Source organism: Osmia lignaria, chromosome 6, assembly GCF_051020975.1.
Source record: "Osmia lignaria lignaria isolate PbOS001 chromosome 6, iyOsmLign1, whole genome shotgun sequence".
Classification (NCBI taxonomy): Eukaryota; Metazoa; Arthropoda; class Insecta; order Hymenoptera; family Megachilidae; genus Osmia; species Osmia lignaria.
Window position 1 is genome coordinate 93742 of NC_135037.1, and position 22890 is coordinate 116631.

At 34.3% G+C, this 22890-nt stretch overlaps 1 protein-coding gene across 5 annotated transcripts in view; it reads left to right on the forward strand.

Moving 5' to 3' along the window:
- Positions 1–22643, forward strand: part of LOC117601301 (uncharacterized) — a 30134-nt gene extending 7491 nt beyond the window's left edge. Inside the window, exons 2-5 of one of the 5 annotated variants that reach the window (XM_034317915.2) lie at positions 659–884; positions 5865–5966; positions 18783–18908; positions 22504–22643. In XM_034317915.2, coding sequence (XP_034173806.1) covers positions 719–884; positions 5865–5966; positions 18783–18908; positions 22504–22505 — 396 coding nt within the window. In that variant the 5' untranslated portion in view covers positions 659–718 and the 3' untranslated portion in view covers positions 22506–22643. Of the gene's footprint in view, positions 1–143; positions 885–5864; positions 5967–18782; positions 18993–20538; positions 20663–22503 lie in introns of those variants that run through there. The other 4 variants (XM_076688587.1, XM_076688589.1, XM_076688588.1 and 1 more) reach the window with 4 other exon arrangements.
- The last annotated feature ends 247 nt before the right edge of the window (positions 22644–22890 follow it).

Genomic DNA, 22890 nt, shown 5'->3' on the forward strand with positions numbered 1-22890 from the left:
TTCAGTTCTGTTCAACTTGTTATGCAAGTTGATTTTCTAAATTGTATTAATATTGTTTGTAGTAAAAAGTAAATCATTTTTGTGATAAAACATGAAATATATTTAAAATACCGAAAATGAGATAGATATATGTAGATCTCAACATTCGTTCTTCAGTCATCTGGTAGTGAAAACAAATCAAAGTTTACAGTTTTTCGCAAAAATATCATCATTGAAACAATTTAGGGTTCGTGATATATATGTATAAGAAATATAAAAATCGTTTCATGGCATATAAACTGCGTTATGTCCCCCCCTCCCCCAGCCACCCCCATCCACCCAAAAAATAAATTTAACTAGTGAAAAATTTGATTAAAAGAAGTGGAAGAAAATTATGGGATTACATTTACTTCATTACCATAAAAAATTAAGGAAGTTAATACTTCAACAATTTGACAAACAGATTGATTAGAAATGAGTACGTTCTGAGCTTTATACTGGTATTTCTTGTTGTTTTGAAATCGACTACAATTAAATATTTTTTATTTTTTTATTCCAAAAACTTTTTCATACCACACCATTTCACATAATGAATACAAAAAGATAAATCTTTTCCATCAATTCGAATAAGTATTACTTTTTCATTTAAAACTTATGTTTGACTTGGCGGACGAATTAGAATGTGTAAAAGTTACGTGGTGTCGATCACTCTCAAAGATGTTGGACAAGAGGCCATAGCATGAAATATATTGGTATATTCGGAGCTTTGGTATTTATTTTGACCCTCGGTAATCTCCAATCGGTCACAATAGTAAATCACCATCCGGACGAAGAGTATTTTTTGGAACATGAAGTACTCTACGAGGAAGCAATTGCTGAAGCAAAGAAGATGGAAATTTATCCAGGTATATACAATTTTCGATTTTCACCAATACATATTAAAAGATAGAATGATTTTTAAAATTTAATTTTTATAACATTGTCTGGACATCTTAATATTTTGTTCACTATGTTAAAAAGCGAGCTTGGTTAAAGTTATGACATTTCATAATGTTTTCTATTCGCTTATTAGTACATGTTCTAAGTTGTTAATTTGATAGCTCATTAAGGGCCAACAGGAGTGATAGTAGCACTTTTGGCGAAACAGCAGCGAAGCACGGAAAAGTAGTTTACGTTTTTTGGGGACAAATTAAAAAACAAACATTTTCTTTTTATAAAAATACATTTTTTATAAGATTTCAAAATTCAAATTGCAAAATTGAGCTCTGCATGGCATTGTATAATTGTACGAAGAATATTAAAAAAAAAATTACGAAAAAATATTGATACTTTTCATGAAAATCTTTAAACTACGAAATCGCTAGATTTAAAGTGTTCTACAGGGTGATTCTCTCGCTAGTATACTCAAACGGAATGCCACCACACCAGTATGAATGGACCCAACCCCTTCGTTCTGTCATTGGTATCTCGACGGAGGTGCATACTGCAGCCGTGTGCGTGGAAATGTGTGTAACAAGAAGGAAAGTCTCACGAGAAGGAAACGTTTAAATGGGACTTTCCTTCTTGTTACATACATTTTCATCCATACAGCTGCAGTATGCACCACCTGTCAAGGTATCGATAACAAAAAAGAGCTTGGGTCCATTCATACTGGTATGGCGGCATTTCCTTTGAGTACACTAACGAGAGAATCACCCTGTAGATATGTCAGTATGGTTATTTGATTATCATGCTATCCTTGTCTCTCCTGCACGGAAAGACAAAGATCATACATGGTTTCTCGGCTTCGCCACATAAGGCCCCCAAGATCGATTCACACTTCTCTTTATTGGGTGGTCACTTCTCTTTATATTTTATATTTTGGATTCGTGAGGGAATACAACTAATCACCCAAGTACAAACCACAAACGAAATAGTGGGTTGGTTAATGAGACACGAAGCAGCGCAATCGAATATTTGGATAGAAAATTATGCATGTGTATCTGTATACTTGTGTACTGAGTTAGGTTAGGTTACGGTAGGGATAGGATTAGGGTAGGTTTGGATAAATCAGGAATTTTTCCATAAAAATGAAATGTAATAACTTATCCGCATACCTTGCGTCTCAGTAACTCACTATTACTGAAAAACAAAAACAGTATTTCTTGCCATTAATTAAAGCATTTATCGCGTTGATCGAAAATCAGTATAAATATATAATAACTATTGTTATTGCAAAATCCTATTCTTTAGCAGTACTCTGCAAGGAATGCACCGATCGCGATGAAACTTTTCACATCTCGTAGATCTTTCCACGATTATCCCATTTGCAAAAATTTATGTAATATTAGAATTTTCTTATTGTTAATTTTTCTTATTGTTAATAACTATCGTTATTGCAATTAACCAATAAGAACGGCAAGCCTCCTTACGGCATCCTACAAGTACTGCTCGTTCCACTAAAAGGTGTGAAATAAAATAATTTTTAACAAAAAAAAAAAAAATACAGCCGACTTCAAAATGTGCTAAAAAGTGTGAAATAATTCCTATTTCATTTATATCAGTATTCCACAGCTATTAATAAAATCTACTTAATCGTTAAATAGGATACTAAATATATTTCAACCTTTTCGGAGGCGGCGCAAAATTAAAAACTTTTCTTCTACTCGGAAGATCCTAGTTCAGGAGTTGGCAACTTATGACACACCTGTTACCGAATGATACATTTGATAATTTCAAATTAACAATATTCAACAGGAATCAACATACCCATTGCGGATTAACTACATGTAGATACATACACTGAGTCCCATCGAAGTTGTCGCAGTGAAGTTGGCTACACATTCACGCCGCGGCGACGGCACCTCGCCAATCGGCTCACCGACGCGGCGTGAATGTGTTAGTACGCCAACTTCACTGCGACACTTCGATGGAACTCATCGTCAGTCAGTGTACAATCAGAAGTGCTGGCAACTTCTAATACAATCGTTACAATTACAAATGTTTTCAGCCGTACCTATAACTTTTCGAATTTGTTTTCTTACGACTTATTAATTACCATATTTGCCATACCGCAATCAAATCGTTATTGGCAGCATCGTATATTCGAGTATTTTTAATTTTGCGCCGCCTCTGAAAAGGTTGAAATGTATTTAGAATAGCTGTGGAGTATTGGTATAAATGAAATAGAAATTATTTAATACTTTTTAGCACATTTTGTTAATGCAGCAAGTTTTATTAATAATTGTTACGTAGTTGTATAAACGAAATATAAATTATTTTATACTTTTTAGCGCCTTTTGAAGTCGGTTGTATTTTTTGTTAACAATTATTTTATAAAAAATCGATTTAATAATCTAATAGTATTATTTGTGAAATAGATTTTTACAAGCGTGACTTGGTTATTCTTAAAAGATGTTAGTTTACAAATTTGTTTTGTAATAAAATTCTAATATTAAATAAATGTATTTAAATATCATAACATCTTGTAAAGAAAATTGCATTTTTATTTTTTAAAAACACAACATTTGATAATTAGTAGTTAATCACTAAAAATGGTCTGAAAAGATGTATTAAGAATACTCATGGTAAACACATCGACAAGGTGCCCTGTGAAAAAATACAGAAAAGTTTTAAAAAGCATCACCCCTATTATAGGCTTCCCGTGAAACTTAATTCCACATCTATTAAACATTTTTACGTAGTACAGAGATCTGTTTAACTTATCGCTAAAAATAACTTGGCTTTGATCTGTTTAAACAGATACCAGGTATAGCAACACTCTCCTTCCGTGAATTGGTAGATTATATTCTACCTAGATTACCTATATTAAGTTCTTTTAAATGAACTTTAAGATTAGTATTAATATCTTTAAAATTATTTCTCATGTATTATAGCGAATAACAAGGGCCTTTTACCCCTACATCGTCATTTTGTCTACAGAGGCCATTTTACCGTGCTCGATATGGTACTTATTTAAAGTAAAGTTAAGAACAATAGTAATCCCGTGTACGTTCTCGACACAATTTTAAAACACTTGCGTAAGCCGTAAGAACATTAATTAACATGAATTATACTTATACTGGCTCGATTCAATGCGGTATGTTCTCAATAACAGTATATACCTCGAGTCGAAGGTAATGCAGTGTACTCATTAACTGAAATAAGTATCTAGAAATAACTGGGAGTTGCAGAGTAATTTAACAAAAGGACGCTAATTTTCTAGAATTATAGGTTCTGATTGAACGTACGGATTATTCGTTGCAGTATTTTCAAATACAGTAATCCCTTAGCGATTAACCTTAAACTAATAAATTTCAATCACTTAACCCTTTCGCTACTAACAATAAGAATGACTATAGTTTTATTTATCGTGAGATGACTACCGAATTTACATATATGTACTATAAACGCCTATAGACGTCCTACATGAAACATTTATAAGGGTGTTCCAGAAAGGGTGATAATCCATTGGAGGGGTGATTGCCAAGGTGATTCTGAACAACCTTGTCCTTTGCCAAAATGTTGATTAAGGCTTCATTTTTAAATCATTAACGAAAAACAGAGCGTGTGAAATTAGAGCGCGGGCTGAACCGCGAGAGTGTTGGGTATTGATTACGTTCAAACTCAGGGCACTAGAGAATGGACTATTTGTTCAACTGTTAGCTATTTGAAAATGGAACACGTACTTCGTAAGTTGATATTCTAATTTCCAATTGCTTATATTTCGAAAATGAAGCCATAAATTGTGCCGCCGTAATGTCGCCACGTTTGTTCATGACCACGGTTCGAACGTAATCAGTAGCCAACACTCTCGCGATTCAGTCCATGCTCTACGCGCGCTCTAATTGGACAATGTTTTTCGTTAGTAACTCAAAAATGAAGCGTTAACCAACATTTTGGTAAAAGAAAAAGTTGTTTAGAATCATCTCGGCAACCACCCCTCCTAAGGGATTATCATTCCTTCTAAGATACCCTTTATTTTTTGAAGGAAGTTTTTAAAATTGGAAGTATGCAATGGAAATTTACGAACGATGGAAAAACAATACCTACTTTATTTGCGTTTATATACTACAATAAATAAAGTAATTAAGAGGTCTCTGCAGTGTGACAGTCCTTAAAGAAGGCATTTTTTTAAATTTTTTAAAAGCAAATTATTCAGCTTTTTATTAATTATCTAACTTTATAGCTTTATTCTTATTCGTATCAAGAATATTTCAAATTTTTGTTAAGTAAAAATATAGATTTTATCTCTAGTTACATCATTTGTATAGAAGTGTCTAAAAAAAAATTGTTCTCCACGGTTTATTTCACGATCTGAGATGTTACAGTTTGAAAGAAAACAACTAAAGATATTCTTAATCTCCTATGGTGTACTGGTATGTTTATAGGGAATATACAACACGTATAGCATAGCTTCAAGCTAGTGGAATATTTTGTGATGTTTATATTGTTCATGTTTTCTTGGGGAAAAAAGGGAAAAAATTTCATTTTTTTGGAAACATAAGTATTTGCTTTTTGAGTAACAAAAATTTCCAAAATATTAGTTAGTTCTAGGTAAGCCCATAAAGGGAAAGGGAAATTAATTGTGTGATTAGTTTTTAATATATCATGTCAGCTAATTTTAAAAGATGTATTTTCAAAAAAAAAAATGACGTTTAAAATATGCTTTGCCGTCTTATGTTATATGTAGAAAAATAAAATTACTTACTGTCAGATAATTACTTTTTTAGATCCAAAATACCTTGAAATGATGTTTTTGAGATAATACACTAGCAGAAAATGCAAAAAGAAAAGTTTAATTTCTTGAATAAAATAATGACTAATAATTGTGGTAACACCAGAATATATACATATGTATTAAGTATTCAGCAAATTGAAATATAACATTCTTATAAATTCTACAGCACCAATTCCAGGATGCAAACCTTGTACGGATTCGGAGATGATTTACTGTAAAGATGGAAGCGTCATAAGTGATCATTGTTGCTGTGATGGCAGTTTTAACAGTAAGTGTAATTATAATTAAGATATAAAATCCTTTAACACGTTGATTGACGCGTCAGTACGTTTCAAATATAATATAATTGAATAATTAAAATGAAAATATTCAGTAGCATTACAACTGTACTAATAATATAAAGTAAAGAATTGAAATTTTATTTTGTATTAATAATCTTTAAAAAATGAATTATTCGTATTCCTAATGATTAGAGGTCCAACACTAACATAAGTCCATCTTTAATATGACGGTCAACCTATTAATATTTTCACGTCCAAACTTTTATTAAAATCTCTTTGTAAACAAAAATGTTAAGAAAAATAATTTTGTAGAAACTTATTCAAACGGATACGAACAGAAAATAGAACAATCACCTTGTTTTTTCACTAATCTCCTTGAATTCTGTTTCCACTTATATTAGACATGTTCTTTGTTTATTTGCGATAGAAATCTACTGAAAAACGATGATCGCGTGAAGGTAGTGAATTCGTGCGTGGCGAATTGCCTGCGCAAAATATTGCTGCGATACAATTGTATAACACATTATTGAACGTTTAAACTACGATAATACTACAATACTGTCATGGAAGTCGCAGAATCGTCCGACAGAATAATAATAATTCGTGTAATGTGAATCGGAAAATGTAATCGAAATCACTTAAATCTGGTGCGTGCTACATGTCGTATTTCTACATATGCATTACAATTAAAAACGGATAATTTCAAAAATAACATTTCTCAGTTGGCTACTTTAAGTGTAAAAACTTAATATTTTCTACACTTCTGAATAGATTTATCTTAAAATTCTAACACTGCAACAGCGATCCTTCGTTGCATGATTTTCTTTAATCTTGAAAAAATGTAGTTTTATACAATAAAGGATATTCTTTTATTTTAGAAATTTATTCAAAGAAAAATGATATAATGTTGAAAGTTTTTAAGATTATGTAAAACAAAATCTATAATTCTATCTACCAGATTTATCTATAATATAAACATAAAACATTGTAATATTTTTCTTCTTCTTCTTTTTAGCGAAATATTGCAATGATCTTTATGTACAGTATATGTAAAAATAACATTCTACATGGAATTTCAAAAACTGTAGAAAATATCGTACTTTTGTAAATCTATGGCTTGGTTCAAGAAGTGTCAATATCATATTTTAATAAAAATAAGTTGAACTCATTATTAACTTTATAAACAATTGTGTATTCTTTTTAGAAATTACTATAACGACATTTCTATAAATGTGCCAATGTCAAAATGTTTCATAAAATAAATTTATTTAATAAATTCAGTCTTCGCTATGCTTTTGAACAGGCAAGACGTTTGTTCGTACTGCTCGCAAGTTGTAAACATAGTTAGATATCAATATAGTTCAAACCTAAGTGTACACAAAGCAGCTGCTTAGGCTGTCTTGGTGCGATTCCGTGTCTGTGTACATTGAGTTGCGTTGATTCTGTTGCGGCGTGTGGTACTAACACATACACACGCCGGCAGCCGATTGGCTGCAGTCCTTCCTTCGCGTGTCCCTCGCCCATCGGCTCTCCGGCGTGAATACACGCCGCAACAGAATCAACGCAACTCATTGTACCCACACCAGCACAGAAACCGAACCAGAAATGGCACCAATACAGTTAAAAATTTCAAAACTGGGGGACAGTTACACCTTGCAAAACCTATCAAATTCTACAACCAACAACGATGAAATGACCACAAGTAAGTCGGCTAAATCCGCACCATAGCATCCTCATAATAGCAAAAAAAGAAAAATCCACTCATACATCGGTACTTTAGATCCTGCAATAGACCTCTGCTCACACTCACAAACTAACTCGTGGCTAGAAGAAATTCCTACTGATAATACGTACAGCGTATTGACAGTAGACAATACACCAATCGGCACAACCAACACCATCAATAGAACTGAAACAGCTAAACCTCCTCCAATATACATACAAGTACAAATTATAGAGATGTTAACGGAGTTGCTAGAGCAACAAGCAGGCAACAACAACTACATCTTAAAACAATTAAAAGACAATCAAATAAAAATTCAGTTAAAGTCGTCAGAACTTTATAGAAAAATAGTGGACGCTTTAAAAAGCAAAAATGCAAACTTTTACGCTTACCAAACAAAAACAGATCGTAGTTATAAAGTAATACTCGGTGGAATTCACCCAAAATCAAATATGAGTAAAATCATAGAAGAATTAAAACAATACAACCACTCTGTCAGAACAATACAAAATATAGTTAAATACGATACCAAGCAATTACTGCCACTCTTTATAATAGAACTCGAACCAAACAATAACAACAAAGATATATACAACATAGAAAAACTATTAAACACTATGATTAGATTCGAACCGCCAAGATCGAAACGTGACATACCGCAATGCCACCGCTGTCAAATTTACGGTTACACGAAAAACTACTGTAACAGACCCCCAGTCTGTGTCAAGTGTGCAGGTAATCAACTAACGACATTGTGTTCAAAGCAAGGTAAAATCGAAAACGTAAAGTGTAGCAATTGCCAAGATAAACATCCTGCAAACTACAAAGGCTGCATAGTGCGGAAACAGCTGCGGTTAAAACTATACCCCACGTGAAGGAAAAGAACTGAACAAACCCCAACAAAAACAAATAACAATTCTTTGCCAAACAGCGAAGCATACAAATCGTCACCAACTCCCACATCTAATCATGCCCAACTCTTGGGCACAAGCAATAGAACATATGCGCAAGTAACCGCGGAACATAACGTAGACCGACAAAATCACAACCAAATTTCCTCCACTCACCCAAATTACCTCAATAAAACAGAATACTCAGAGATAAAACACCTTCTAATCCAATCAATTAAAAACACAGAACTCATAACCAATATGCTAGCAACACAAACTACACTGTTGCAGCAACAAACCCAGCAAATAACATTCATGATAGTTCACAACAAGAAACTCACTTTACAACAAGAAACTACGTTAAAATCCCACATAGTACAATATATGATACCAAACATTCATCAGGGAAAGCATACGGAGGTACCGCTATCATTATAAGAAATAGTATTAAACACCATCTCCATAGCAACACCAAACACGACTACCTGCAAGCAACAACGATAACAATAGAAACCACAAACGGAGAAATACAAATATATATTAGCTATCTATTCACCCCCAAAGCACAAGCTCACTATGAAACAGTATGAGAACCTAGGCAATGGGGATCCAAAAGATCATCACCCAGGAGTAGAACCCTGTTGTGCACCATAGAAAAGCTGTCATTAACACCAATATCGACTGGCGAGCCCACTTACTAGCCAACAGCCCTCGAAAAGACACCTGACCTCATAGACTTTGCTATAACCAAAAACATCAGCAGGATGTACTTTAAAATATCGCCAAACTCGGAACTGAGCTCCGATCATACCCCCATACTACTAGAGTATGTTAGCGTCAGCACGTGTTCAAGGGTTGACACGTGTCAGGGTCAATGCATTTTGGGCTTTGACCTGAGTTTCAAGGATTTCTTAGGATTCTTTAGATTATCGATACCCCGAGCCATATGTCTGTCATCGGACTTGGGCCGGCGGTGGTTGATACTTGAGGTGCGACGAATTCTAAGAGTCGCGGATGTTTTGTTTATGGAACGGCGATAGAGAGTTCGATCGCCGATTCTCGAAGGAACGCGCGTGTGGCCGATGACCCGAAGTCACGAACAATACGCAGTTCCACACAAAAAGAAATACAGTAAAAGCTGGATACAGTAAAACCTGGATAAATGCAACCAAGATTGGGACCCAGTGGTTGCATTTATCCAAGCGAGGTGTCGAATCTCGGGTTACACGCGACGACCAGCCAAGCGTGAACGTAGAAAGGGACAGACAGTGGCAGAAAGAGAGAGGTCCGATGATGAAAGGAAAGAGCCGAAACGTATCGGTGTGACTAATACTAATTCAACTATAAAACTTTTTTATTTTTGACTTGTTTTTAATGAAACTTTTACCAGCGGATTGGTGACATTTTTCTTATTAAAATGATACCAAACACGATATAGTTTGAATTATAATTACTTGCTAAACTTGATGTTAAATGTTGGCGAAAAGCAACAGAGATCGAAATCAAAACCAGTCGCGGTGTCGGCTCTGGTTTCAAAGGTTTCATTTATCCAGGCAAGGTGGCGATTCAGGGCAATTAATGTTGCATTTATCGAAGCGAGGTGTCGATTCTGGGCATTTAATGTTGCATTTATCCAAGCGAGGTGTCGATTCTGGGCATTTAATGTTGTATTTATGCAAGCGTGGTGTCGATTCTGCGTCCGTACACATGTTTTGTATTCAGTCGACGTGCCGATTCTGTGTCCGTACACATGTTTTGTATTCAGCTGACATGCCGATTCTGTGTCCGTACACATCTTTTGTATTCAGCCGACATCATTTATATTCAGTCGTGATGTCAATTCTATGTTGTTTATTCTATTACTATTGTTTATAAATATAATTCAAACTATATCATGTTTGGTGTCATTTTAATCAGAAAAATCTCACAAATGCGTTAGTAAAAGTTTCATTAAGAAAAAGTTAAAAATAAAACAAGTTTATCGTTCAATTAGTATTAGTCACACCGATATTACATTCGGATCATATTACACGGTTTTCTCGTCGAGCGGCTCGGTTCGTCTAGGGGGATCCCCCTAAGTGGAGGGGATAGCGATGTTGCACTTATCCAAGCATTCTTTCGTTGCATTTATCCAAGTTTTACTGTATATGCAACAAACATTGGGACCCAGACGTTGCATATATCCAGTCGAGGTGTCGATTCTGGGTATTTAATGTTCCATATATCCAGCCGAGGTGTCGATTCTGGGCATTTAAACGTTGCATATATCCAGTCTTGGTGTCGATTCTGCGTCCGTACAAATCGTTTGTACCGTGCCGCGATACCTATTCTACGTTCGTACAAATCGTTTGTACCGTGCCGCGATACCTATTCTCCGTTCATACACAACATGCGACGTGTTGCATGTTGTATGTTGCGTGTTTGATGTATCTTTGGTATACGGCATGCCTTATACATATGTACAGTTTCATTATTATTTTAATAAATAAATGTAATTCAAATCATATCGTGTTTGGTACCATTTTAATCAGAAAAATCTCACAAATGTGTTAGTAAAAGTTTCATTAAGAAAAAGTTAAAAATAAAAAAGTTTTATCGTTCAATTAGTATTAGCCACACCGATATTACGGTCGGATCATATTACACGGTTTCCTCGCCGAGCGGCTCGGTTCGGCTTAGGGGGATCCCCACAAGTGGAGGGGATAGCGATGTTGCATATATCCAGCCAAACTTTTGTTGCATATATCCAGCTTTTACTGTAAAACGACATGTCGCATGTTGCATGTTGCGTGTTTGATGCATCTTTGGTGTACGGTCTGCCTAAATGATGTGTACGAACGTAGAATCGACACCTCGGCTGGATATATGCAACATTAAATGCCCATAATCGACACCTCGGCTGGATATATGCAACGTTTAAATGCTCAGAATCGACACCTCGGCTGGATATATGCAACGTTTGAAAGCAGAACTGACACCGCGGCTGGTTTTCATTTCCAACCCTCTTTTGCTTTTCGCCAAGCAAAAAAGTCAAAAATAAAAAAGTTTTATGATTGAATTAGTTTAGTCACACCGATAAATTTCGGCTCTTTCCTTTGATCATTGGACCTCTCTCTTTCCTTCACTGTTTGTCTCTTTCTACGTCCACGCTTGGCTGGTTGTCGCGTGTAACCCAAGATTCGACACCTCGGCTGGATATATGCAACGTCTGGACAAAGAGAAGGTATAACAAGAGGCGACACTCCCGACGGTACCTTTGATGTCGATGATTCGCTGTCCCTTTAAATGGGTTGTATCAACGAGCGGGAAGTTTGAATGAATTGGATGTAATACTTTCTTTTCATAACAATCTTTTATAACTAGAAATCTTTTTGCATCGTCATTTTTCTGTATATTATTAATCGAAGTATTTACATTAATTTTACATAATTGAAAAGTGGGAAAGTAAGAAATATAATAAAATGATAATATTAGAAAATATATTTGAACATAAATTACACAATTATACAATAGGATGAGGGAAGGTTTCGGATAATATATTTGAAGACATTAAAATATTTACAAGTTTAATACAATATGAAGTCTCTTATCTTTTTTAATGCAAGTTTTAAAATCCCTATTACTATATTTAAGTGTATAATAAATTTTTAATCTAATAAATAACTTTAATAAATATTCTAGAGGAAAATTGTTACAATGATGAATAAAACCAGTCACATTTCTACATGAATGATACATATTTTTACCTACATGGGTGCGAAATAAAATAGAATTCCTGGTTTATGACGGTCTGAAATGCCATAAACTCTTGCTTTTTGGAGCATTCTGACAAAGAAGTTTCCACAAAATAGGGTATGTACGTAAAATCCACAGTACAAACTGGTCGCGCGTTCGCGACTGTTCACAGCCGAAAACGAATATTGCCGAATGGACCTTTAAATGGGTTGTACCACTTTGTCGCTCTCTACAAGTAGTTTCTCTCTCAGAGTGTCGCCTCTTATTATACCTATTCTTTGGTCTGGGTCCCAATCTCTGTTGCATATACATATCCAACTTTTACTGTACATATGTATACTTCTACTTCATTTATACAAATACCCAACAGCTATTAATAAAACCTATTTACTCGTTAAATAGTATACTAAATACATTTCAACCTTTTCGGAGGCGGCGTAAAATTAAAAACTTTTCTTCTACTCGGAAGATCCTAGTTCAGGCGTCGGCAACCTATCAAATTGTTATTGGCAGCATCGTATATTCGGGTATTTTTAATTTTGCGCCGCCTCCGAAAAGGTTGAAATGTATTTAGTATACTATTTAACGAGTAAATAGGTTTTATTAATAGCTATTGGGTATTTGTATAAATGAAGTAGAAATTATTTCATATTTTTAAGTACATTTCGAAGTCGGTTGTATTTTTTGTTAAAAATTATTTTATTATATTTCTTTGCGCTATTCAAAATTTGTCGTGGTATTTTTTACCATTTCAATAGAATGTACTCTACTCACTGCACGAGCAGTTATACGTATATGTACCTAGTTTATTAACAAATATAAAAATGTAAAAAGCTATGTAGTTGAAAGGGAGGATAACCACATGTTCAAAAATTATCGAATGATGTAACGATCCATTCTTCTTATTCCTATACATATTAAGGTTCAGATGGGGTGGATATATTAGCTGACTCACACAAGAGGATCAATACATCTGTCAAGGAAACACTCTCCGTATACGACGCATGCTTTTTATCAGAATTCTGTTTACAACTATCAATCGTAAAAATCTAAAAATAAATCCACTTGATTAAATTTTTAATTAGTACCTATAATCTCTTGATACTATACATATGTAGATATTTTATCGCCAGACGAATAAACGCAGGGAAGAAATATTTCAAATAGATATAACATTTATTTGATTTTACAAATATCTATATGCAATATATATTTTTCAAGAGGAATTTGAAATGGTTGTTTCAAATAAATATTTCTTTGATTATACGTGGAATAAAATATTTAACCAAGTATTACTCTCATAATATTATACCTAATGCATTGTTTATTTTTGTATATGAATAAAATTGTCTTTGTCAGATTACTGTGGATATTTCTTGACATTTATCAGTTTTCTGTACACTTTTTAAATTACTTACTTGTATAATATTTAAAATGTAAATATAAAAGTATGAAAAGTTGTTTCGAATAATTATTTCTAATACATCTTAAGAAAATTATTATTTCAATTAATAATACCAGTTTGTACATTTCAAATAAATATTTTCAATATTCTTGTATGTATAACCATAAAATAAAACAATTCTTCAAATATTAATTATCTCCTCTAAATAACAGTTTGAATTACTGTATTTTCAATACTTTTTGCTTGCAATTATACAGTTACTACACAGATGCTTTCCGTCTATCACCAAGGATACGCATGTATACATATACTACTGGTTGAGAACCGCTTATCTATCTGAATAATAATGATTGTAGCAATAGAGTTGCATTGTTGCACGCTTCACCCGCATGTGTCGAATACATAAATTCGTGTCGATTAGTTTGCTGAACCATAAGATTTTTAAATTTTTCAAATTAATTAAATTCATCAATTTTTGAAAGATGATGAGTTTAAAAGTACTTAACTTTTTACACCAGCTCAAAAACTTAAAATTACTTGAAGCACAGAGGTTATTCAGTTAATAAGGTCTCACTTATTTAGTTCAGTTTCAAAATATTTTTTTTTTATTTATTCTATATAATTGTACATCTCTAATAATTGAAACAAGAATAAAATTATATTTGTTCTCAAATTCCGTGCCTCAGAAAGTTAAGCAGAATTTATAACACAATAAGCAACCTTGAAATTAAAAAGTATCAAGTGACATTTTCCATTTTCAGTCAGCGTTTTCTATTTGATCTAATTTTTAAATGAATGTTCTGAAAAATAGATTTACAACGACTGAAATATTAGGAAAAGTGATCTTCAGAAAAAAAGTTTTGTCTGCCATTGCACGTGCCTCTTGAAACAAAGTAATTTTATTTTCTGGAGTTTTTTCATATGTTCACTAACACATTCGCCGTCGTACACGCGATATCGCGTGACTAGTCGGGTAATGTACTTGTTAATTGAGTACGCATCGTTGCATCTGAAAGTAGTACATAATTCTATAAACGTAGTACTTTTTGAACTATTCACCCTGTTCCTCTGGCATCTTTTTCTAATTGCACTGAGAAACAAGGCTATGCCTTGTAACAATTGTGTGGACCGTTCTGTATAATTTTCCATCAGGAACGCCCTGTGCTCGCACCCTTCATTCGCAGATATGCGAGCACCACTGCCCTCTTAGCTAGATAATCACTGAATGCAGGATGTTTTAGAACTCGCGTTGGTCCCGAGAAGGGATGGTAGCTGAGGTGATGCTGAACAACATTTTCCTTTGAGAAAATGAGAGCGCGCGCTCTACGCGTCCACTTATAAAAAAACTACCGTGTCTATTACCATAAGATTATGCCACTCTCGAAACCAAGCAAGTTTTGTCTGGCACATTTTTTTCTATCACTAATAGCAATCGAATTATTGAGGCGATGTTTGTTAAATGCCACACCCTCTATAAAGATGAACACTTGCATAGATTATTGAAACACAAAAGTAGCTATAACTTTGAAACAAGGTCAAGTAGGAGACATGTTTATATTAAATTTTGGTAATTATCTCATCTACCCCACCGATTTCGCCCATTTTTTAATATTTTGTTGGGACGATGATTCTAAGCAACTTTAAGCAATTCGGCTTTTGTTTTCGAGATATTTGCAAAATAAAGTTGCTACTATTACAGTGAATTCTACGTATACCTACACGTCCGTGGCGGTAATCAGCTGCTATCACATAAGCAATTAAACATTAGTAGAAGGGACAGTTAGTGGAATGCTATTAGCCGAATTACTATACAGGGTGATTTTGTTAATTGGGCCAGACTAAAGTCAAGCGAAATTATCAGCTATGTAAACAAAATCTTTCATTACTTTTAAAAGATAAATTTATTAGCATAAAATGCCATCAATTTCACTACGCGAAAAAGTTTCTCGTTACGGAGGCGACAAAACTACGGCTTTATTTACGAATTTCATTTTCATTTCGAAATTGTACATGAGAAAAGCCGTAATACATCGGCCAAAACTGATGGTAATTCGATGGCCAGTTGTAAAAAGAGTAAGCTGGGTAGGACAGGAATTCCCTATTCAAGTTCGAGCAGTATTCTGTTAACTGGAGAGGTAACATAGGGCATCGTATTGTTACGGATAAAAATGCTTTTACGTCGTTTCATTGCACGAATTGAAGTCTTCTTTCGAAAGGTCTTGGTTAGATAATTAAAGTGCTGTTTTTTACTGTTCCACTGTGAAAGAGCTCGTAACAAAGTACCACCTTCTCATCTTAGCAGACACAGACGTGTAATTGAAGTCCATGGATGCTGTGCTTTATTGTAGATGTAGACAAGTTCTTGCGTTTTGAATTATCGCGCCAGGTCCAGTTTTGGTTTTCTGTTTCGATTCACCGTAAGAAACATTAATAGTTGAAACGCTGTTTACCGTCATTCTCCGTTTACTAATCTCTGTATACAACTAATTGGGAATCGTATTTTAAATCACTTTTCATTGTATGACAAGCTGTTGTCGCAATTGTTTTCAGTGGCCTTTTTCTGTTTTTTTCCTGGCGATGGCAAAGTTTCATTTTCAAAGAAACTTTCGTTCGTAATTCTGCCGATCATTTAGATTGACAGACATGGATTTGTGGCTTGTCGATAGCATGCAAAAGTTCTCTTTTCGCTGCTTCCTCCTCACACTTCAGTACGATTTTTCTTGCCATGATGCGCGTTTCACTATGAATCAGCCACCCCTTCTTTCTTAATGTACTTAAACACTAAACTTAGCACTACATTCACACTGTTGGAGTCAACGCAGAAGAACATTCGTAACGCATTACCTTACGTTGAAGATCATCAGAAGTGATAGTAGCGTCTCTAGCGAAATAGCAGTGAAACTGTGATTCATATTTAGGAAGACTATAGCAACCGACGTATAGAGTTGTTTTTTTGAAATTGTAAAAAAGTAGATTTCGTCTACAAAAACGCATAAGCTCGTAAATTTGAACTAAGATGAACGTACAAAGAAACATGATGATCCGTGACGTAAGCATTTTGGGATATACTTCCGAAAGGCCCCATCACCCCAGGACAACCAAACTTCGGATTTATAGTAATTGAGGGACGAGAAATCGAATGAGACCATTTTCAGAACTGGCAAATAAACCGTTCTCGAGATATACAGGGTATTCTAAAAGTTCGGAAACCCCCTATTACCTCGATAAGAACGCATTTTCACGGAAAATGACTAACCTAACCTAGGTTAAGGTTAGGGTTAGGGTTAGGGTTAAGTTAGTCATTTTGCGTGGAAATGCGTTCTTATCAAGATAATAGGGGGTTTCCGCACTTTTAGAATACCCTGTATATCTCGAGAACGGTTTATTTGCCAGTTCTGAAAATGGTCTCATTCGATTTCTCACCCCTCAATTACTATAAATCCGAAGTTTGGTTGTCCGGGGGTGATGAGGCCTTTCGTAAGTTTCCCCTTAAAGGTATTTATTTATTAAATTTTATGTACCTTAATCTATTCAAGTTTAATGTTTTTCAATAGTACTTTATTATTATCTTTTGTTCATTTGTTTAACACTAGAACCACCGACGTTTAATACACACTTATGTTTCAGTTAAAAATAATGTAGAAAAGTAAATGTAATCGGGTTCTGTCGCCCTATGTATTATTTTATAGGCACGGTAGTGCCTTCGACAGTCATTTGTTTAATTGCGTACCGAATGTGGCGTGGCTTCCGGAATGCCGGAAAGCCAGTATTGTGGCGACCATTGTAAGCCTAACATTCATCAATAAATTGTATTTTTTATCCGAGTCTTACATAAATAAATAAAGGATGAAACAGAATTTAATATATGTATACATCCATTCTTTATCTCGATGATAGCCAATATTCATTTTAACAAAAATACCTCGATAAAATTTATAAATTAAAATAAGAAACTAGAAACCAGTCATTTTGACTGGTTTGGTAGTTCTAATGTTAAACTGCTACCCTATACAAAATGTCTCAAAAGTTATGTACAGCCAAAACATTTCAGACTGTGCATGAAGAAACGAATAGACTTTACCATTTTGCAATTTGCGATTTCGTTTTTCGAATATAAATTTGAAGTTAAAAATTAAGCTATCACGTATTCACTGATACTAGCACTTTGTCCAGCTCTTAAGACGTTCCTGGAGGAAGCTGTAATGGTTGAGCTATAGATCCTTAACTCTCCGTATAATTCTTAAACTATTATCGTACGATTAATGTAAGATTTTACACCCAACGGCTGTAAGTAACGGTTAGTCGATGCATTTCACCGAAACTTTGAGCATTGAGCGAGGCGTGATATGTATGATGTCACCCGGATTCGGGTTTAAGTATTTTGGCATCTTATGATGTTACCCGGGCTAAATGTGTTAAATATCGATAAGACCAGTGTCAACGGCCTTTTTGAGCTGACAGTGAGAACCTATGTATGCATGTTCGTCTCTACATGCACTTCCCTGTGAATATTAAATTAGGACATTTAAATCTCAAGGTAATTATGCAGTGTAGGGGACCCAGCTCCGACGACCTTGACATTGACATATGTTGTCAAGAACATGAGTCTGAGTAACTTTTCCTTACAATTTAATCGGAGTCTTTTATAAATTCTGAAATATTTAAAGTTAAAGTTGATTCAAAACAAAAATTTGAGATCCAGGCTCAATGAAGTCGCCCTGAGTAACTTTTCTTTATAACTTAATCGTCGTTCATTGTTTGTTAAAAAGTTATTTGTTATAAGAAAAAAAGTTTACCCTCGACATATATGCATGATATACATATAATTGCAATTTGCAAAATTGTGTTCAAATTATATCCATTAACAAGTAGTGTAATTAATGGAAGGGAATGAATAGAGAGTTGATAACTCAAAAAAATCTAACCTAACCTAACCCAAACCCAATTTGCTTTAAATTCGTAGTTGCAATGTGATCGCATAGAGAATCTACAGTTTTCGGGTTGTACATTATTTTTGGAACACCTTATATTTATCAAACTATTGTTTTAGAGGTGTTTCCCTTCGTCGAACACGCTTGTCACGTCGGACCAGAAGAATGTAAAGTACGGGCCAAAGACTGTGCTGAGTACACAAGGCTACGGGAATGTTGCTGTCATTCCTATTTAGCTTCTACTTGTAAGTAGTATTTTCCTATTTTTTTTATCGACACTGCTTTGAATGGGATATAAACAAAATTAACCCTATATACTATAATTGGAATAAATGTAAAGCCTATAAGATTGCAAAATATTTATTATTTTTCTTGTGAAATTCTGAAAAAATTGTCCGTAATGATATAAATTACCAAACTGCAAATTTTGAAATATCATTGCATTGAAAGAGTATCAATAGATAATTCCAATTAAAAAGAATTACTTATAATTAGTTGGTAACATAATACTTGTGTTTTTGATTAATTCATGTTGCTTTTTCTACCATTTCCGAACAGTCTAAAAAAAGTTATTTAAATAAAACAATGAAAATTCACAGTGACACAGGGTTCATAATTAGTTATTTAATGTAAAAGGCAACGTAATTTTGTACACATATGTCTTTATATACAAAGTGTCTGGTTTTACTGCACCACTTAAATTATTTTCCCTGCTGTTGAAAAAACAAAAACAAACTAACAGGAGTTTATATGGTTTTAAGGTGTATGCATATCTGGCAGTAATAAAAATAAACCCCAATGACGTCGCAATGACTTATGATTTTAAAATGACCACTACAATGTCGCATTATATAAACGAACCCAGTGACCTTAAAATCACATTCAAAATAATCTCAAAATCATTTTTTTAATCCTCGCCAAATGCATCCCTTCAAATTATATAAACTTCTCCCAGTTTTTTTCTTATTTTCGATAGCAGTGAAAATAATTTAAATATTCAACTTAAACAAGACACCCTGTATATACCCTGTATATACCGTCTGTCCAAGTTTTGATATGACTACTTCCTTGCGTGTGCGCTGCCTAATGATAAACAAAGAATTTGCAAAGGCAAATTAGCTGGCAACGTTTGATAAAAATTTCAGTTGTCTGTATTGATTTAACTAGCAACATGGATCTAGGAATATAGGGACCAAGCATTAATCATCTCGTATTAAAATAACTTGAGATCATTTTAATTTATATTTTGTATTCATTTGGCTGAGCTTAGCAAGTACACGTATCTGCTACAAATGTGTAGATAAATGCAGTTGTACATTTGCATGCAACGTAGGTTTCCTTCCGTTAAGAGAAAGTGTAGAGGGAGAAACTCCTACCACTAACTAAAGCCAATGTAAGAGTGAGTTAAATGAATGGAGCAATGCTCTTTTCTCTTCACGGTAACTATACCATGGTATATGACTACACATACTCCATAGCATGCAGTATTTTTGCAGATACTACACCATGCTGCAGTCATATAATTACCGCTGCATGTATCATAAATGACCATGATATACGACGATAACGTGGTATAGTACCGATGACATACAGGGTGTCCAAAACAATTGGGACCAAACTTAAATTACGTATTACTCAGGTCAAATAGATGAAAAAAGTTCATATAAGCTTATGTCCGAAAATGCTTTATTAAAAAGATACATGCTTTTAAAGATATTTATGGTTTATTGTGGCAGTTATAAGAGATGTTTGAAAATTCCTCCCTCTGCAAGAATGCACGCTTCTATTCGTCAAATAAGTGATTGCCGAACTCTTTCAAATATTCAAAATGTATTGGAAATAATAGTAAATGCATTTTTTATCGTATTTTTATAGATCAACTCTTTTGCGTGACCCCATAAATATAAATCCAGAGGTGTTAGGTCAGATAACCTAGGAGGCCAACTGACGATGAGTGGTAAAATCGTAAAGGGAATATGTTTTGTACACTGACATACGCTGAGTTGCATTGAACTTGTCGCAGTGAAGTTGGCCACGCATTCACTCACCGACGCGGCGTGAATGCGTTAGTGAATTTGTAGCCAACTTCACTGCGACAAGTTCAATTCAACTCAGTGTACAACTAAATGTTTTTTAGACGAGAGAACGACTGATAGAGATCTAGAGGCAGTAGGTCGGGACGTGTAAACCATAACTGTCATTGACAATTATAATACGTGTACGATTTTGTACAACGAATTGTAACACAAAGGGTATAGCCGGATAAGATGGTCAAAAGTGCCCCCAAACCAAATTCGACTTGCTATGAACCATTCGATAGGTGATAAAAAAAAACCAGTCTGTGCCAAGTTTCAACCCTGTATCTCAAGTATATTAATGATTATCATATAGGTAGAAGTTTGAAAAAATGTATTTCCAAAAAAAAAAAAATTGAGTTTGAGTGGACTCGAACCTACGAAAAGAAGTTTCCAGCGGTTTAGCAGTCAGACGCTTTACCACTGGACCACCGATACCGTTGAAAATACCTTTAATCTTTTGAAATATGCCGGACGTAACGTACTTTTACCAATTATGTTTATTTAGTTTAATTCCTATTCTATTCCACTGCATGTAAAAACATTGAACAGTGTATATACCATGTATGTGATAAATAACAGACGAAAATTCGTCGAATAAGTAACTCTAACACGCAAAAAACAGCGAAAAAATCGGTTTTTAATTTTTTTAACTATGGCGCACCTCTCCAAAAAATCTGAAAAAAATTGAGGATGATAGTATCAATAATATACACTTATAAAAAAAATATGATCGTAGGACCTCATCTCCTTCAATACAAAATCGCCATTTTTCAGGATTTTTTGACGTTTTTGATTTTTCACGGCTTCAGTTTTCAATTTAAAAATCTGAAAAAATTCTGTAATATGTACCTCGCAAACAGAAATGTCTCTGATTTTTTTCAGAATTTTCGAATATCACTAAATAGGAGAAATTGGCCAAAAACCTCGCAATTACATTTTTACCCGTAACTACCCTCCCAGATAACATACAGGGTTGAAACTTGGCACAGACTGGTTTTTCTTGATCACCTATCGAATGGTTCATAGCAAGTCGAATTTGGTTTGGGGGCACTTTTGACCATCTTATCCGGCTATACCCTTTATATGCACTTTTGGCTCACCTAAAATAGTACTCACAGATAGAGGAACATATTTCATTAGCAAAATAATGAAACAAGTTGCAAAAAGATTTAAATTCTCAAAAATCGAAACAGCAGCTTTTTCACCCCAATCAAATGGATCATTAGAAAGAGCACATCATCCACTTTGCGAATATTTAAAAAACTTTTCAACGAAAAAATGTGAATGGGATGAACTTCTAGAGCTAGCACAATTCAATTATAACACAAGCATTCATTCCAGTCATAAATTCACACCACATGAACTGGTTTTCGCTTATCCAGCTAGGCTACCTTCGACTGAACCCCTAAAGAAATCAGAACAACTACCTACACACAACGATTACTTGGAAAATCTAATAAAAAACATGAGAGATATAGCTAGTATGGCACGCGAAAATCTAATAGACTCAAAAATGAAATCAAAAGAATACTACGATAGATTCATTAAATCGGTAGAATTTAAAACCGGAGACAAAGTATGGTTACTCAAAGAACCCAAACCGGGAAAATTAGAAAAAGATTGGTATCTAGGGCCATATGAAATACTAAAAATAGGAGATAACAATAACATAACAATCAATTACAAAGGAAAGCCAAAAACAGTTCATGCGAACAAACTAAGCATTTAGCAGCAAAGGAAATAACATAAGCCTTCTTTCTAGGAAAAGAGCCGACAATGAAGTTAATTCTATTAATTTATATCAGCACATTCAAAATTAGCCAAGCAATAATCGGATTCGATTGCGGCGCAACCAACCCGATCGTATCGACATATTCTTTACTGGACACCGGGGAATGCGACTTCCACCATGCAGACGTTAGCATAACCAACACCACAATACGGCTACTACAATTAGCGGAATTCAGAACGGTCCCAATCATACAATGCAAAATAGAAATTCAACGCACAATTTTTCGATGCGGAATGTTCAGTCACTTAGTACCAGTAGAAAACGCGATACAAGAATACCTTTTAGACATAAGCCATGAAAACTGTAAATCCATACATAATACCGGAATATTTAGATACGACAACTTTCATACAATCG